The 16839-nt window shown below is 42.4% G+C and overlaps 1 protein-coding gene across 6 annotated transcripts in view; it reads right to left on the bottom strand.

Moving 5' to 3' along the window:
- The window catches only part of PCGF5 (polycomb group ring finger 5), a 122340-nt gene that overhangs the window by 54494 nt on the left and 51007 nt on the right, over positions 1–16839 (bottom strand). The window contains exons 1-2 of one of the 6 annotated variants that reach the window (XM_055559973.1): positions 3384–3516; positions 915–1209 (exon numbers count right to left, since the gene is read on the bottom strand). In XM_055559973.1, the coding sequence (XP_055415948.1) occupies positions 915–1026 (112 nt within the window). In that variant the 5' untranslated portion in view covers positions 1027–1209; positions 3384–3516. Of the gene's footprint in view, positions 1–914; positions 1213–3383; positions 3517–16839 lie in introns of those variants that run through there. The other 5 variants (XM_055559972.1, XM_055559974.1, XM_055559975.1 and 2 more) reach the window with 5 other exon arrangements.

Genomic DNA, 16839 nt, shown 5'->3' with positions numbered 1-16839 from the left:
ACAATAATAGTAATAATAAACAAGAAGGTGAGAGCAAACTTCTGAGGTAATGGATAAGGTTTGTGGCAGTGATGCAGTAATGGTTTCATGGGTGCATACTTATGTCTAACCCCATCAAAGTTATACACATTAAATATGTACAGCTTTTTTTTTTAGATTTCCCTGGTGGTCTTCCTGGGCTTCCCTGATAGCTCAGTTGATAAAGAACCCCCACCTGCAATGCAGGAGACCCTGGTCCAATTACTGGGTCAGGAAAATCTGCTGGAGAAGGGATAGGCTACCCCCTCCAGTATTCTTGGGCTTCCCTTGTGGCTCAGCTGGTAAAGAATCCAACTGCAATGCAGAAGACCTGGGTTGGATCCCTGGGTTGAGAAGATACCCTGGAGAAGGGAAAGGCTACCCACTCCAGCATTCTGGCCTAGAGAATTCCATGGAATGTACAGTTCATGTGATTGCAGAGTTGGACATGACTGAGTGACTTTCACTTCACTTCACAACTTTTTTATGCCAACCATACCTCAATAAAGCGATTAAAAGAAACCCACAATGAATTAGAGTATGCATATCCTAAAAAAAAAAAAAATCAGAACACATTAATTCAGTAAAATTAAAAAAAACAAACCTAAAATAGTTCATTAAAAAAACTATAACCAGTAATTTCTTATGATTTTTAGGACATTTTAAAGTCAGAAAAAGTCAACTATTACAATTTTAAAAAGAAACAAGAAAAAATTCATACCACTGGTATCCCAATGAGAAGTTATGAAAATGAATTCAAAGTTAATTCTTAGAATATTCACTGTTTTAAAAGAAAAAATCTAGAGAAAACAAAAAAACCCAAAATGTGGTGGTTTTAAAAGAACAAATGTAACCGAAAATTTCCAATAGGTAGATAACAAAAAAAGAATACTTACAGGTATGAAGGCATTCCGTCACTGTAGTTGGCTTGATGAGATACCCTTTACAGATATAGCAGGTGATGTAAGGATTGAAATCTTTCACCAAATGTTTCCTTTGGGTAGCCATTTGTGGTTAGCTAGGACTGGCTCTAGTAGTTCAGGCAAAAAAGGGTATTAAGTGGATGAAAGTCTGATCCCAGGAGCTGGTGTGGAGTTCCCAACTGGGTGTCCCGAGGCATGAGAACTAACATCCAGACTTCTCATGAGATCGCTAGTCATCACTCCTTTTGGTGGTTCTGCTTTCCCATATCTTCTTCCACAATAATTTTAAAAAGATGAGAAAAAGAGGTGTCAAATTCTTCGTACTGGATTAATACCAGTATATTAGCAGCAAGCATTACATGTTCCAAATTGGGTAAAGAGGTGAACAGAATATTTCCCTCACTGTAATATTAATTTGTAAACCTGCTATGATTAATTCAGAATAATGACGAATTCATCTGATACTGAGGCCTCAACTATCACCTCTAAACAAATGACACCTGAGGCTATTAACTCGGGTTTTGATATCTTTACCTCTCCAGTAATGCATTTTAACTGTCTGCTTGACTGCTCTATTAGGAGTTCCTGCCAACACAAGCTAAAGATTCAAAATTGAAGTCATTATCCTCCCTATCAAAATGCTCCCTATTTCCATTTTGTACTCCACATCAAGCCGTAATCAAATCAAATGGGTGCCCTTTTCCATTCCACCCGCAGCAATGCTACTCAAATATTATCTCTCCACCTGCAGACCAACTTAGATTCTACCAAGTTTTATTCTATTACGTTTGGAGCCCCTTATCAAAGACTGTCAGGGTCTCTCCTCTTTGCTCTGCAACAGAGAAATGTTTAAATTTCTCAGCTTGTCATAAAAGACCCTCCACAGGCTGATCTTAACACACTGTTCAACAGTCGGGCAAACTGAAAGGATGACTCTCTTCGTAGTCCATTCTGCAGGTTCCATGCCCTCTACCCAGTGAGTCCTTCTGCTCCTCTGTTGCTGCTGTTGTTTAGTTACTAAGTCATGTCTGACTCTTCTGTGATTTACAATTATCTTCATTCTTAATCTCCTCTATTAGACTGCAAAACCTTAAAAAGATACCAGTCATAGTTAGTAAATGTACAACCTGGGCAATGTTACTTACCTAAGCCTTAGGGTTTTTTAAACTGTAAAATGAAAACAAGAATGCCAGCCTCCCGTGGGACTTCCCTAATTGTCCAGTGGCTAAGACTCTGCACTCCCAATGCAGGGGGGCCCAGGTTTCCATCCTTGGTCCCAGAATAAGACCCCACAACCCACAAGTAAGAGTTCACATCCTGCAACTGACGCTCATGCATGACGCAACTAAGACCTGGTGCAGTCAAATACATAAGTAAAGAAATCAAGAATGCCAGCCTCCTACAGTGGGGACGATGAAATGAGACAATATACATACAGCTAGCACACTATCAAAACTGAACGTCATTAACATTTTTTAAAACTTTTTTCCCTCCAGAAATGTCCAGCATGGCTCGTCCACATGGTTGTTTTAAAAAGTTTTAAATGTTTCTTACAACAAACGTGTCCTCTTAGAGAACATGAAACATAACATGAGAAAAAGGTGGGGATTTCCTAAGTTAATTCTGTAAACAAAAACCTTCTCCTACTTCAGCTGTTAACTCATAGGTTAAGTATAAAGCAACCGAAGAGGTAAAAGGCATCGCTCCATCCTTCCATCGACAGACACTGTACCACTGAGTGTGTGCACAGAATAGGTTCTGCAAGTAATCATCGTATCTGCTCAAGGGGTCTGGGTTCCGGTCCTTAGCCGTGTATGATCTTCAGTAAGGCACTAAATGTCGGCTTCCTCCTCTACACACCGGGATTAACGGCCCTGCCTTTCTCACAGGTTTGCCACGAAGCTCCAAAGTCTGAAAGTCCTCTGAAAGAGGACATGCACAGTCCCGACCGAGGGAGGCTTTTAGGATTGTAAGCCATAGAGCCCTGTCACCACGGCGGTTAAAGGAAGCCAGCGCGGGCAGGGACTCGGCAGGCGCAGGAGGGAACTTTTCCGCGTCCTCGGCAGAACCCGGTAGCCACTGCCCTGGGCGGTCCGAGCACGAGTCGCCCCGCCCGCCTGGCAGGTGCGCGGGCCCGGGCTCGGCGGACGCGCCGCTCGGGCCGGGCCGGGGCTGCGCCGAGGAGGACGCGCCACCTCTGTCCGGGTCTGGCGCTTGCCGCCCTCTCCGCCCCCCTAGAGCACCGCGCGACCTCGAAGCTCCCAGACTCGGGCTGGCCACCCCCACCCCCGCCCCCAAGGGGCTCCCGCGGCTCCAGGCGAGGTCGGCCGCGGCAGGTGCCTGGGGGTGCCGCTCCAGCTCTCTGAGCAAACTTGGCCGTGCAGCGCGGGGGCGGCCGGAGTTCCGGCCCCTCAACAGCTCTCCAGCCCACCGGGTACCTACCCTGCGGCCGCCACCGCCGCTCCTTGCCTCCAGCGCGCCGGCCTCAGAGGGAGGGAAAGTGAAAGAGAAACAGCGCCCGCCGCGGCCTGGCCGGTCCCCGCGCCCCGTCCGCCCTCCCCCTGCAGGCGGGAGCGCGCCGGCTCCGCGGGGCCACTCGGCTCGGGCCCGATAGGGCGCGGCGGGCCTCCGGGCCCAGGGCCGGTGCCGCCTCCAAGGGCAACTCCACCCCCTTCCAACCGCCGGCGCCGCCGGCCGGCCCCGCCCCCGCCACGCCCCCGCAGGCCACGCCCGCAGGCCCGCGCTCCTTGCAGGTGCCACGGCCGCCCCGCCCGCCCAGGTTCCCGGTAGCTTTGAGCAAATTCTATCTGTTCTTCGCCTCACCAACAGCCCCTCCCAGTTGTTTTCATCATAACAATGTCTGGCATATTTTCCCTGGCGGGTTTACAAGCAATGGTCAGTGTTGAGAATGAGTCACCCTGCGAGAAATTGTCTACTCAGCTGCGTCTTTCCCAAACCAGCCCCACGCAGGCCACGGTGGGGACCAAGACCTATTGATTTGCACCTTATTTAAGAACCACGAAGGAACTTAGTGGACTTCTCAGGTGGCGCTAGTGGTAAAGAACCCGCCTGCCAATGCAGGAGACAGGGGAGATGTGGATTCGATCCCTGAGTCAGGGAAGATCCCCTGGAGGAGGGCAGGGCGACCCATTTCAGTATTTAGAGGAGCCTGGTGGGCTACAGTCCATGGGTCGCAAACAGTGGGACACAGCTGAAGCGACTTAGCATGCAAGGAACTTGGTACTTGGGGTGGAGTGGGTGTAGATCAGGATCACTGACAACTGTAAGCAAGCGGGAGAACCCCAGGGGTGGGGATGTAACTGGAAAGGTAAAGAGTTTTGTTTGCAAGGTTCCAAACAAAAAGACCCAGTTCTCTTTCTAGTGGACTTGAGAACTACAAGAGGCCATTCATTGCAAAAAAAAAATTGATTCAAAAGCATACTCTGAAGGATTTCTCAAAGTCATTCAATCCTAATATTTTGCATTCCACAAACTTATAAATTTCTACTAAAACCAGTAGTTTGCTAAACATAAATTAGACTTGGTTCTTCCTTGCTTAGAAGACTGGAATCCAGTAATCCTAAAATAGCAGGCAAATCAGTGTTGTCTCCACCAGTAAAACAAAAGTTCAAAAGAACATCCCAAAGGGTATCTGTCGAAGGCAACTTCCAATCTTGCGTGTTAGAAAGAGGAAAAGGCACTGCCATAACATACATCGTTTTTGCTTCTGGAGAAGTGAAAGCACTGATAGCTAAGGATTTGACAGTACTGGGGGCGGGGAAATAATGCAGAGTATCTCCTTTACCTCCAATCGAGTCACCTGACTTCCTACCTACCGGAGTGGAGATGGCTCTAGTGGCAAACCAATGAACCCGATGCCCCCTCGTCCAGCAGCACACAAATGTTCAAAGATGCGTTTCAAGTCAGAAATACACCAAGTGACAAGACAGCTTTTACAAAATATCCAGTTTATAATTAAACTAAGGTAGCATGAACGTAACCTTTAAAAATTACTATTTTAATATCATAGAAGAGCAACAGATTTTCTGAAACACTTTTCAGTGACCACATTTTCATATGCCTCAGAAGAACCACTTTGGAAAAGTATACATGCCAATTTCCAAGCTGGGATCAACTTCAGTAAGTCCTGGCAATCACAATGAGCAATGAATATACGTCCTGTAAGATGACTTTACAGCTGCTGGACTACTCTGCAGCTAGTTCATCCTGAAAACTAATTAAATATATGGATATGTGAAAAGTCATCCTATTTCTAGTGTATTTTTAAAATAGAAGATACTATTGTATATAATGAATACTACAACATATACACTATGACTTGCTATCTTCCTAATTTGCATCTGAAGCTATTTTAAATGTATTTTTAAAGAATAACACTTAATGAAGTCCTGGGAGTGTAAGTGTGATTGGTGATCAACAGTGTGTTGTTGTTCAGTCACTAAGTCGTGTCCAACTCTTCACAATCCCATGGGCAGCACACCAGGTTCCCATGTCCTCCACTCTCTACCCGAGTTTGTCAAATTCATATCCATTGAGTCGGTGATGCTATCAACACTGCTGCTGCTGCTGCTGCTGCCAAGTCGCTTCAGTCGTGTCCAACTCTGTGCGACCCCATGGACTGCAGCCTACTAGGCTCCGCCATCCCTGGGATTCTCCAGGCAAGAACACTGGAGTGGGTTGCCATTTCCTTCTCCAATGCATGAAAGTGGAAAGTGAAAGTGAAGTCGCTCAGTCATGTCCGACTCCCAGTGACCCCGTGGACTGCAGCCTACCAGGCTCCTCCATCCATGGGATTTTCCAGGCAAGAGTACTGGAGTGGGGTGCCACTGCCTTCTCCCGCTATCAACACTAAGTGGGGTTAACTGGCATTCCCTGAGGAAATGAATGTATGGCTGGATAGTAGGATTTACACTAGCAATGGAGACTGGGGTCACAAATATGCTATAGAGCAGTACCTGAAGATAGATGTGGAGGTAGGGTTTTCATAATAAAGCTGCAAATGGTGGTCTTGGAAGCAGGAAGAGAATGACAGCTTTGTAAGAAAATCTGTGTTTTGTGTCTTGAGGCAGTATGGTTTGCAGTGAAGTCTTCAGTAGTTTCTCCTTTCCCCTCTTCAGCTACCACCCCACCTTGCTCATTCAAAGGAAAAAAAATGCACACACACACAAAAAGCAAAAACAAAAACTCAAACATTTGTTGGGTCAAAAAAAAAAAAAAATAACAAAAGAAATGGTGAGAGGGAATGTTAAGAAGGGGCAAGTGTCCTGATTCATGTATAAGTTCTAAGCATTTAAACATAGACTTCTAGCTGCTGTGTTGCTTCTCCTCCCTTCGGACTGCTTTCCAGTAACTCATCTCTTAGTCCTTTGGTTCTGACTGTGGGGACTGCAACAAACCATAGAAGCCTCAGTATAGCTCTGATAACAAATATCAAAAACCAGAGGGATGTTCAAGTAGACAAAGGCCTGGGAACAACTAAATATACAGGACCAAGAAAGAGAAAAGGCAGATAAAAGAATCATAGCTGAGGTCCCCTTATCACTGATCTACTTGAGCTTTCTCACTTTAAAGACGCAGAAGCCAAGATCCTGAGAAGTGGCAAATTCATCATCACAGAGCTGATTTTGGTCAAGATCAAAATGAAGGCACATATGATTTACATGTCCTAAGAGAACTTCTTAAACCCAAGAATTTAAGAGGGGTTAGGTTAAAAAACCCACTCCAGTACTCTTGCCTGGAAAATCCCATGGATGGAGGAGCCTGTTGGGCTGCAGTCCATGGGGTCGCTAAGAGTCGGACATGACTGAGCGACTTCACTTTCACTTTTCACTTTCATGCATTGGAGAAGGAAATGGCAACCCACTCCAGTGTTCTTGTCTGGAGAATCCCAGGGATGGGGGAGCCTGGTGGGCTGCCGTCTATGGGGTCGCACAGAGTCGAACACGACTAAAGTGACTTAGCAGCAGCAGTAGGTTAAAAAAGAAAAAAGATTAACTTTTTAAAAAAGAAATAAAGAAACTTTATAAATGAAAGGAGGAAGGGAAATAATGAATACACTGTACTTAGGAGTGAACTGGTCAGTGGTGATTTCCCATCAAAGCAGAAAAATCACACAGCGCTAACTTGTTTCACTTGATTACTGATCCAGGCTCTTCCAGGAAACCACAAATAACAACTTGGCTCCTGACAACCCTTGGAACTACCTGGGGCTATCTGTATACCTAAGAAATGTTTTCAGTACTTTATATTTTTAAGTATAGATTTTTATTTCGGTTAAGGCTGGGCCATGGATGGGCAATTCGGTACTGAAAAGTTCACATTCCTTTCTTGCCTAATAAATATATCATCAGTGAACAGATGTTTAACAGCGTAACATTTTTTAAAATAAAGTTACATCTTTATTTCCCTGAAATATTAAATAAGATGACTTTTCCATTATTGCAAATTATTTTATATACCTAAGTATGCTATTTAAGCTTTGAACATAGAATATCTCTGACATAAAGCTACCCTCTGTAATCTAAAAGTCATCCCACAGAGATTTTAGAAAATATTAAAATTTAAAGTGTCCTATTGGGCCTAAATGTATTTATTTTATGGTCATGGGTATTACAGCTCAAAATCTATGATGGCCTAAAATCAATGATGGAGGAATGGGAGGGAACAGAGAACTTAAGGACTTCTCATCACCCTTCACCATCTTTTTCTCTTAATGTACCCCTCCCTTGTAATCAATAACTCTCAAGGACTCTCTCTGCTAAATGTCTCTTGAATCCTTCCACTTAACCTACCCTGGTTCAGATCACCATGATGTCTACCTGTCATTACTTCAATGAACTCTCAAGCGGTCTTCCTACAGCTCTTCTCTGCCAAACCATTCTCCGTAGCACAGCAGAGGACCCTTTCCAACTGAAAATTTGATCATGCTGCTCCCTGATTTAAAAAAAATCCCTTGTTCCTCAGATAAAGCCCAAACACCTAATAAGCCCATCCCATAACCCTGTTACTTCTACAGCCTCTACACTGAACTCCATGCTGCAGCCATAATGAACCTTTTTACCCTCTAGCTAGGGATGAGCTTTATTCTTTCAAATAAGAATCCTGTCCCAATCCCATCTCAGTCCCCTCCTGACCCTTGCTAAATCTGCCCAACGTGTGTGTGTGTGTGTGTGTGTGTGTGTGTATGTGTAGGTCTCCTACACTGCAGGCGGATTCTTTACCAGTTGAGGCACAAGGGCAGCATATATATATGAGAGAGAGAGAACACACGACTCATTCTTCTCTCAAGCCCCACACTACCCTGAACTGTATTGCCTGGTTAACTTGTCTGATCCCCCTAGTGTGCTGGCCTGTGGATCTGTCCCTTGACTGTGCATCCCTAGCACAGTGGGTGACAACCAGTAATCCTTCAAATAAATATTGACTGAAAAACCGGGTAAGTGCACACACTCTAAGACATTCTGTGTATTTGTGGGGAGGGAGATTTCTTCTTGAAGGGATCCTTACAAAGAATATGTTTATCACCGCCCTTCAGAACTACTAATTAAAGTCACACCAAGGAGTAGAGAGAGAGACTAACACACAGGAAACAATTATAGAGTAATACACCTGATTTACTAATAAAGTGTTAAATGAAAGAGAATCAAATGACAAAATCTCCATTTCAAAGAGGAAATACTATGGGTGGTCAAAAACTAGCCCTACATGCTTAGGATTTTGCCAGTTACAAAGATAGTGATAGTAAAGCAAAATACCAAAAACTATGGATATTAAAAATAAATGAGAAAGCCAGAGACAAAAAGAGAATTAAGTCAAAATACTAAAAGTGAGTACAGATAAATAGCATTAGGAATAGAGATAAGATCAGTCTGCTAAAGACTGTGCAACTTGCTAAATAAATATTTTAAAGTGCTTTAGATAGATGGAGGAGCCTGGTAGGCTGCAGTCCACGGGGTCGCTGGGAGTCGGACACGACTGAGCGACTTCACTTTCACTTTTCACTTTCATGCATTGGAGAAGGAAATGGCAACCCACTCCAGTGTTCTTGCCTGGAGAATCCCAGGGACGGGGGAGCCTGGTGGGCTGCCGTCTCTAGAGTCGCACAGAGTCGGACACAACTGAAGTGACTTAGCAGCAGCAGCAGCAGATACACCATGCTAAAGAGACAAACCAACCAAATTTGCTTTTTTTTCCCTTGAGAGGCAGATAAAACTGGTTGTATTTTCTTTACTGTGATGTCAACAGTTGGCTGGAGCAAGTTCTACTTCAACTGGAAGAACAGAGGTTGGAACTAGAATAGGCACAGACTGTATGTGAAAACTGGATTTACTCCAATCATCAGGGCTACCATCTTTTAAAACATCAGTATAGAATCACAACTGTTACTTTGAAAGGTCAGATTAAATCCCCAAAGATCATAAATGGACAAAGGCCCTAAATACAGAAACTTAGAATATGTCATCAAATTTGAATGTAGATGATTCTAAGTTAGGAGTGATTATGGTAAAGTTAGGGGAAAAATATTCTATCAAGAAAAAAAAAGGAAATGATATTCAATTGGGGCAAATGGAATATATAAACTTAGTGACAGAACATTCATACCAGAGAAAAGTAGGCACGTGAATTGAAAAAGTCCAAACTTTATAGGTAGCTGTGGTTTAGAAGAAAGGATACTGCACCCAGAGAGCCTGGTTTTTTAGTAAGGGCAAATCTCTTAACTTCCCTTGGCTTTATTTGCTTCCTATGAAAACTGGGACTAATATTATCTTAACCATTGGCGTATAAGGAAGATTTTCTTTATACTTGTGCATTGTTATAATGAGCATATATAAGATTAAATAAGTGAGAAAATTTTTTATAAATTGTAAACTGTAAAGGACTACAAAAATGTAAAGTTTAAGTAGGAACGGTGTGGACCACCAGCAGATGAACAGTATCTAGTAATTCTGTCCCACCCATCAAAGGTCCTGACAGTAAGTGTACCCAAGAATGTTTGTAGAATGAATGAGACACTCCTGGCGGGGCAATGGAACCGCACACAGAATAAACTAAGGCAAGCGGTGGTCAGAAGGCACTCCCTCCTCTGGATTCAATACTAAACACACTCAATTTTTCAAAACAAGATGGGGAAACTTAAATATTTCACGAGCAATTCAAAGTAGTACAAAGAAAACTAGTTCCACAAAAATGCTTAGCAATTTGGGTTAGTTCAACATTGTAGAATGGGTATGTTAAATCTTTATTCACTCCTCTGGAATGAAGGCGTAGCAAAAAATGTTTTCCATTAAAGGGCAAATATTCCAGGCCAGGGTCATAATTAAGCCCTTATGAACCATCTCCAGCTATCTGTTCTCAGCTAACGAGGATTAGTAGGACTCTCAGTCTGCAGGCAGGGAGAACACACAGGAAGGGCATGAATCTCTGGTTAAGAGCTAACATTTTAGCAGGGTAGCTGTGGTGTTGAAGACTCTTGAAAGTCTCTTGCACTGCAAGGAGATCAAACCATTCAATCCGTAAGGAAATCAACCCTGAATATTCATTGGAAGGACTGATGCTGAAGCTGAAGCTCGAATCCTTTGGCCCCCTGATGTGAACCGATTCACTGAAAAAGACCCTGATGCTGGGAAAGACTGAAGGTAGTAGGGGACGACAGAGGGTGAGATGGTTGGATGGCATCACCAACTCAATGGACATGAGTTTGAGCAAGCTCTGTGAGATGGTGATGGACAGGGAAGCCTGGTGTGCTGCAGTTCATGGGGTCGCAAACAGTCAGACACGACTGAGCAACTGAGTTGAACTGAACTATAAAACTGTAACACTCTGCTGGCTGGGAGGCAGCAGGAGTAGGAAAGTAGATCTGAAAGAGGAGGATGTCAAAAAAAACAAAGACAACCCTTTTGCTTGAGCTTCACAATTCCATCTCGGACAAAATACAAAAAACCCTTTTGAAAACAAAAGGCAAATTAGTCTTCATACTGTATTCGACTACTCAAAGACTTAATGGCTAAGATACTGATTAATTTTTGGACAGGTTTGTGGAAATGCTAAAAGAAAACTGGCCTAAATTAAAGTGGGGCAAGCGGGGAGCAGATTAGCTATAGTATTAGATAGGCATTCTTAACTCATGACCTTCAGGGTGATAAACCCTAGAACAGTCTCAGAGGCTGTGATAAGTTGTTCTTGATAGTTCAACAAGAGAGAGACACTATTTGTCTTCAATGGTTCCTTAGTTTGTCTGTTGAAAGGAGTTCTCCCAGATGACCGGAAAAATTCCTGCCGGTTATCAAACCTTCATTTGATACCTTCTAAATGAGAAGCTGAAAAAGGCACCAGTATCAAAGCATCTTTGATCAGATGATGAATGAGAAGACAAGATGGCTGCATAGAAAACAGTTAACAGAGCATAACCCCACGAGGGCCAGGACTTTACCATTACTGCTGTATCCCTTGAATCAAGTCTAAAACATAATATGGGACTTCCCTGGCAGTTCAGTGCTTAGACCAGGTTGGTTCAGATTCTTTGCTTCTACTGCCAGGGGCACGGTTCAATCTCTGGTCAAAGTTAAGATCCCACGTGCCGTGCTGTGCAGCCAAAAAAAAAAAAAAAAACAAAAATGTTGAATGTTGGGAAAGGATGTTGAATGGAGGGAAAGGATGAAGGAATATACAAACAGATAAATGAATTCTGACTTCGCAACCAACTGCCTGTGTTGAAATTCTGGCACAGTCTCATACTAGCTCTATGTTTGAGGACAAAGAACTGTTTTCGGACTCAGTTTCCTCACCACTTAAATGGATATAACAGAAGAAGTATGTAACTCTGAGGAGTTTTTATGAGGATTATTGAGATGATATAAGTAATGCACACTTATGCATTATATATGAGATGATATATATGAGATTATATATGAGATGATATAAGTAAAGCTAACAAACATTTACTGAATTAACTTTAAGAATTTCCTATCTGGATGAAACAATGAACCATGGGATGTAATTTAAGGCCTGATGACAAACAAATACTTCAAACAAATGTCTTCCCACAATTTACTTGCTTTTAGGACACACATGGAGGCAACAGCAAGTCGCCTAACTTTCCTGCCCAGTGCCCCTACTCCTCCTGCAAGAATTTTAAAGTAAGATTATTCCCTAAGTGGTAAATGTGTAAAATATGGAAATCATGGCTTAACTTACTCATCAAGATGAACTCAAGAAACAGGATGTACACAGCAGTACAGAGTTTTATGTAAAACTTCAACAGAGTGACCTGGGTATACTCTCGGATATTAAGTTGATCAGGTTACCTGGTCTAAGACAAGCGGTAGTGAATCAGTCAGGAAAAAGGCTAGGATTTTCCAGTTTCTGTAAAGCATAGTTCTTTCAATTAAAAAGTTATGGATAAGCTAGTCACAAAGGACTTCACGGTGATAAACCCTTTAACAGTCAGAGGCGGTGATAAGTTGTTCTTGATAGTTCAAGAAGAGAAGTAGTCAAATGTAAAGAGACAGAAAGTAGAATAGGGGTTGCCTAAGGCTTGGAGCTGGGTGGATGGGCAGCAATGGGAACAAAAGGTTATTTAATGGGTACAGAATTTCAGTTTGGGATCCCAAGATGGAAAAAGTTTCAGAGATGGATGGTGGTAATGGCAGTACAATAATATGAATGTTCTTAATGCCATGGAACTGTACACTTAAAAAAGACTGAGTGGTAAAATTTGCATTATGTTTATTTTATCATAATGTGTTAAAAGTTCTGGGAAGAAAAATCTTCCTTTTTTAAAAAAGGAAAAAGATGTCACCAGCAAACAGTAAGACCCTTGGCAACTCACTTCATGAGCCATAATCAATGGCTCACTTCATGACCCATCTATAAAACCACTTTAGACTTGGGATACATCATCTCTAATGGGCCTTGAAGATCTTTAATAATGATTGTACAATTTGGGAGCATTACCTAGAGCGACCTGCATCTGTAATGGGTCAGGAGGGAACATTTTAGGCCTTGTGGGCCATGTGATTTCTGTCACAACCACATAACTCTGCCCGTACAGGGCAAAGGCTGCCAAAGACAGTATGTAAACAAATGGATGTAGCTATCTTCCAATAAAACTTTATTTAAGAAACAGGCAGTTAGCCAGATGTAGCCCTGAGCTACAGTTTGCCAGCTCCTTACCCAAAGAATATCTCTGTGAATGTGCATTTTGCTGTTGTTGTTTAGTCACTAAGTTGTGTCCAACTCTTGCAACGCTATGCACTGTAGTCTGCAAGGCTCCACTAATAGATAATAGCAATTAAAAAGTTCCCTATATCCCAAGGTTGAAAACTTCTATAGTTTCAATAAGCTTTTGATGACAGTCTCAAACCGAAATGGTTTTAGTGCAACATCTTAAATCAAACTTTCCGCTTTCTATTTTCCAGGAATGAGTAGGACACAGTGGCTAAACTACCAGAAGGGGGTCATCCTCATCACTATTATCATCATCAAACAGCCAGGAGAGTTAGAAACAATCTTTCATTCCTCTTTGTAAAGATCTGCATAATCTGATATTTCTCCTTAGTCACGATGGAGAAAGTTTACCAACAAAGAGAAGAATATTAAACAAAAACATTCTCTCCTGTTTGCCAAAGAGCAGGGCTTAGTCCCTCACCTCTGACTTCAAAGCACCAAATAGTCATGGTGGCATTTAAAGAGAAAGGATTTCCCCATTCTACCTGGGATTCTAGGGTGCTGATCTAAGAGAAAACACAGGACTTCGAGGGGTAAGCTTTCTGCTTGCATACTGATGGACAGTGCTGCGAGCTGGCCTGACCTGGGGAAGCATGCCGGAGTGTGTGTACATGTCATCTCCAGCCTCAGGAGCCTGGACCCTGGTCTCAGAAGGAGCCCTGAATGACAGGATGGTGAGCATTCACCGTCCCATCTCCATAGACCTTTGAAGGACGACAGCTGCAACAAGAGAGAGCACATTTGAAATCAGGATACTGTGTCTATGGGAACTAGATCTGGCCTCACAGCCTAAGGAGAGGAGAGATGCTTCCATTTCTATAGATGCTAAACAGAGAAATTTACACAGCCTGAGTACTGATGATACTCGGCCCCCTGAAGATTTTTGGACGAGTGTTGCACGTAAATCAAGAAGGATCTGTGAAGGGGGAAAGAGTTGCTAAGTACTTTTCACATAAGTCATTAAGACTGAGCACCATTCACTCCCTACATTGTAGAATTACGAAAGGGGAGGTTTTGACATTAGATCATGTGAATGCTGGCATTTTAATTTACCAAATTAAGAACACTGCAAAGTCCAAGGAAGAGATGTAATTACATGTATTTGCTTACGCTTTTTTTTTTTTTTTTTACTTTTTAATTCTTTTTTTTTTTTTTTTAATTTTATTTTATTTTTAAACTTTACATAACTGTATTAGATTTGCCAAATATCAAAATGAATCCGCCACAGGTATACATGTGTTCCCCATCCTGAACCCTCCTCCCTCCTCCCTCCCCATTTTGCTTACGCTTTTAAGAGGTAAATTTTGTCAAGAATTGTTCTTGATTTGAACAACTTACAATGGTGTTTCACTTCTTAAAATTTCAGAGGATGATACTTATCATGAATACTGACAAGGAAGTTAATTGGAATATGATGATTATAAATTAGCAGATCACCATTTCCTTTACAGTGGAGTTCCTGAACAGTTTGTTCTTTAACCCTCTTTACCAGTGAAGTCTGAAGTTTTAAGTAAAGTACTCACTTCTACTGGCAAAAGAAAGAATTTCTGTAATTAGAAACTGAATTTATTAGCACAGGCATGAATACTTGTATGAAGTCATTATATAAGTTAGTTAACTTCAGAAGTATCCAACAATAAACACTAGTCATTAATAAACTGGATACATAGAATTTAACTTTTAAAAGTTGATATTTATAATATCCATACTCAACAACAATGTGAATATTTCTTACTTTTATACTTTACTCATTAACCTCATTATTTAAATATTCCACATTAAGGGTTAAATATTACATGTTATAAATCTGCACAGATTATTTCTAAATGCCTGCTAAGGGTTGAATTGTATGCCCCAAAAGATACACATAAAAATACAAATATAAAACTTTCAACTTTTATATTTTTCTGTGAATGTGACTTAATTTGGAGAAAATGTCTTTGAAAGTATCACCAAGTACAATGACGTCATACTAGAGTAGCGGGGTTCTTAATTTAATATGACTCAGTTCAGTTCAGTCGCTCAGTTGTGTCCACTTCTTTGTGACCCCATGGGTGCACCACACCAAGCTTCCATGTCCATCACCAACTCCTGGATCTTGCTCAAACTTATGTCCATTGAGTCGGTGATGCCATCCAGCTGTCTCATCCTCTGTCGTCCCCTTCTCCTCCCGCCTTCAATCTTTCCCAGCATCAGGGTCTCTTCAAATGAGTCAGTTCTTCGCATCAGGTGGCCAGAGTACTGGAGTCTCAGCTTCAGCATCAGTTCTTCTAATGAATAGTCAGGACTGATTTCCTTTAGGATGGACTGGTTGCATCTCCTTGCAGTCCAAGGGGCTCTCAAGAGTCTCCTCCAACATCATGAGAGTCCCCTCCAACACCACAGTTCAAAAACATCAATTCTTTATAGTTCAACTCTCACATCCACACATGACCACTGGAAAAACCATAGCTTTGACTAGACGAACCTCTGTCAGGAAAGTAATGTCTTTGCTTTTTAATATGCTGTCTAGGTTGGTCATAACTTTGCTTCCAAGGAGCAAGCATCTTTTAATTTCAAGGCTGCAGTCACCATCTGCAGTGACTGTGGAGCCCAGGAAAATACAGTCTGTCACTGTTTTCTGTTGTTTCCCCATCTATTTGCCATGAAGTGATGGGACCGGATGCTATGGTCTTAGTTTTCTGTATGTTGAATTTTAAGCCAATGTTTTCACTCTCCTCTTTCATTTTCATCAAGAGGTTCTTTAGTTTTTCTTTGCTTTCTGCCATAAGGGTGGTGTTATCTGAGGTTACTGATATTTCTCCCAGGAATCTTGATTCCAGCTTGTGCTTCATCCAACCCAGCATTTTACATGATGTATTCTGAATATGTTAAATTAGCAGATTGACAATATACAACCCTGACATACTCCTTTCCCAGTTTGGAACCAGTCTGTTGCTCCATGTCCAGTTCTAACTGTTGCTTCTTGACCTGCATACAGATTTCTCAGGAGGCAGGTCAGGTGGTCTGGTATTCCCATATCTTTCAGAATTTTCCACAGTTTGTTGTGCTCCACACAGTCAGAGGCTCTGGCATAGTCAATAAAGCAAAAGTAGATATTTTTCGGGAACTCTCTTGCTTTTTCTGTGATCCAATGGATGTTGGCAATTTGATCTCTGGTTCCTCTGCCTTTTCTAAATCCAGCTTGAGGATCTGGAAGTTCATGGTTCACATACTATTTAAGCCTGGCTTGGAGAAATTTGAGCATTACTTTGCTAGCATGTGAGATGAGTGCAATTGTGCAGTAGTTTGAACATTCTTTGGCATTGCCTTTCTTTCGGATTGGAATGAAAACTGCCATTTTCCAGTCAGAAAAGGTCTTTGAAGGTATCACCAAGTACAATGAGGTCATACTAGAGTAGTGGAGCTTTTGCCTTGAGAATCCCAGGGACGGGGGAGCCTGGTGGGCTGCTGTCTATGGGGTCGCACAGAGTCGGACACGACTGAAGCGACTTAGCAGCAGCAGCGGCAGTGTGTCCTTATAAGAAGAGGAGACAGACAGACAGGGAGAGCATCACATGAAGACACAGATGCACAGAGAGAAGATGGTCATGTGACGAGAGAGGCAGAGACTGGAGCAGTGCACCTGAATGGCACGTTTCAGGGGACGGGA

Source organism: Bubalus kerabau, chromosome 22, assembly GCF_029407905.1.
Source record: "Bubalus kerabau isolate K-KA32 ecotype Philippines breed swamp buffalo chromosome 22, PCC_UOA_SB_1v2, whole genome shotgun sequence".
Classification (NCBI taxonomy): domain Eukaryota; kingdom Metazoa; phylum Chordata; class Mammalia; order Artiodactyla; family Bovidae; genus Bubalus; species Bubalus kerabau.
Note: the sequence above shows the minus strand (reverse complement) of the source record. Positions and strands in the feature narration are given on the sequence as shown.